At 41.0% G+C, this 2,132-nt stretch overlaps 1 protein-coding gene across 1 annotated transcript in view; it reads right to left on the reverse strand.

The window, feature by feature from the left end:
* Positions 1 to 690: 690 nt before the first annotated feature.
* Positions 691 to 2,132, reverse strand: part of LOC102203702 (poly [ADP-ribose] polymerase 15-like) — a 4,094-nt gene continuing 2,652 nt past the window's right edge. The window contains exon 4 of the mRNA XM_005753345.1: positions 691 to 971. Within this exon, the coding sequence (XP_005753402.1) occupies positions 691 to 971 (281 nt within the window). The remainder of the gene's footprint in view (positions 972 to 2,132) is intronic.

A 2,132-nucleotide genomic window follows, 5' to 3' on the forward strand; every position in this document is an offset into this window, starting at 1 on the left:
AATTACATTTTTGACTGGTTTGGCCTTTTTGTTTGTTTTCAGGATTCTTCACTCAGTTTTGCACAGGTCTGGATGAAAATGTTGTCATCCATGAGGTTTGGCTCAACTTTGAACTTGGAAGGATTATTTACCAATGTGGGATTTCACATTCTGACTTGTATCAGAATCTAGTCAAGAACAGCTCTAGTTCTTTGTTAATTTTAAAGTATTTTGAGGTTTGAGAAGATGGAACGATGGACCATAACCGTAATTTAGACGTATATTAACTTCACAGTAGTGCTCAGTGGAACTCAGAAAATGATCACTGTGGACATCCTCAGTCCTCTGATGAAGGGGAATGTCCTTCCATGACCAAAGCAACATCTGAACTCATTATTATTAAATGTATCCAGTCAAAGCTCAAGTGACTAATTCACAACATGATCTGTAAACTCAAACATAACATTATCAACATGAAGCGTGTATGAAATAACCAACAAGAGACTCACTGATTGTTGTATTGTTACTTTAATGCTCCTTCAAACTGCATTTGATTAGGTTTAAAGTACAAAGTGACACCTGAAAAATGAAAGCAACAGCGCCCCCTTCAAAGACGTACAGTGTCTTATTTTATCTGACAGAGTTGATAGACTGAAGTTAAATTAAAACACCCAACTTCCCAGACATGTTGCACAGTGGGAGCATGGCTCTTTATGTAAATGTGATGAGGTATTCTGGGTAGGCCTGGATATCATTGAAGACCACAAACATGATTGGATTTGCAGTGTCATTTGTGACGCTGTCATACAGGTCTGAGGCACTCCCAGATTTAGGAGGAGGGGTGATCATGCCTTTTCGTCCTTGGGTGTAGTCTCCAACTAGAACTCTGGCCTGGTACATGCGCTTGTGTCCGCTGGTGTCGGGCGTGGCGTAGTTTCCTGCTGAATATGTAGGGTCCACAGCAAAGTAAGAGCCATTGCCGTACATTGCACCTGTGAACAGAGTGAACAAATTAACTGAATACTGGGTTTAATAGACAGACAATTTAAAGTGGAAATTAGAACGCTGCATCTCCACTGTGCTCTCTGCAAAATGACTGCAGCTCACACATTTACTTTACGACACAACAGATTTTAGAGACTGGCTTGGATCCCAAACATGTCAAAATGTGGGGCATCCTTGTAAAACATCAAACAACTAGAATGAAACAGACACTTATCCTTACAGCTGAGATTGGGGTCATAACAAATGTGTGTTATTTATTTTAGCACAACTATGGCCAGAGTTTAAACCTGTTCACCTCTTGATGCTACATGATGTACATCCCCCATGCTCAGTTTGTTCATTAAAAAAGTGTGGGTGAAAAAAAGCATGAAGGAGTTGTTCTTTGAATGGCAAGATTCAGGCGATGATATCTGATTTAAATGCTTCCAGAAACACACATCAGCCCATCGGTCGAAGGTTCAAAACTGCTGCAGCACATGAGCTGTCTCCTTAAGATTGTGGTAAAAAAAATAAAAAAATACAAAAAAATGTACATAATTAGAGATGGACGATCTAATATTACGTATCGGTCAAATACTGACGTAAATTACTGGATCGGATATCGGAGGGAAATAAAAAATGTAATCTGATCCATTAAATATCAAAAAAGCACCTCACAAAACTTCCCACACGGGTAACTCGGCTCATAACCGTAGCGCGTGGGAGCAGTGTGCTCACGTGATAGAGCGGCTGTGTGTGTTTGTAGCCTCAAACCAGAATTTCATCTCCGAGGAAGTGATCCCAGAGAGAAGTAAAGCAAGTGTGTAAGTTCATCTCTGAATGTTTGTAAAGCATTCCCGTGTTAAGCTTAACAACCGATATATGGAGCGACTCCCTCTCTCCCTCTCCTGCTGCTACTTCAATCATGAAACTGATCAATGATCAGCTGATCGGCTTTTCTGTCGCCTCTCTTCTTTGTTTTTGGCCCACTTTGCACCAGAAAGAGGAAACCAGCAGCTGAACAACAGCTGTTGTTAGAATTTATTTAATATTACTTTCTACACCAGGATCTTTTTCTAAGTAGCTGACGGCTGGTAACTGTGCAGGGGCGGATCTAGCAAAGTTTAGCCAGGGGGGCCGATAGGGCATTAACAGGGAAAAGGGGGCAC

This window comes from Pundamilia nyererei, unplaced genomic scaffold, assembly GCF_000239375.1.
Source record: "Pundamilia nyererei isolate P.nyererei 1_Seehausen unplaced genomic scaffold, PunNye1.0 scaffold00422, whole genome shotgun sequence".
In the NCBI taxonomy this organism is placed as follows: Eukaryota; Metazoa; Chordata; class Actinopteri; order Cichliformes; family Cichlidae; genus Pundamilia; species Pundamilia nyererei.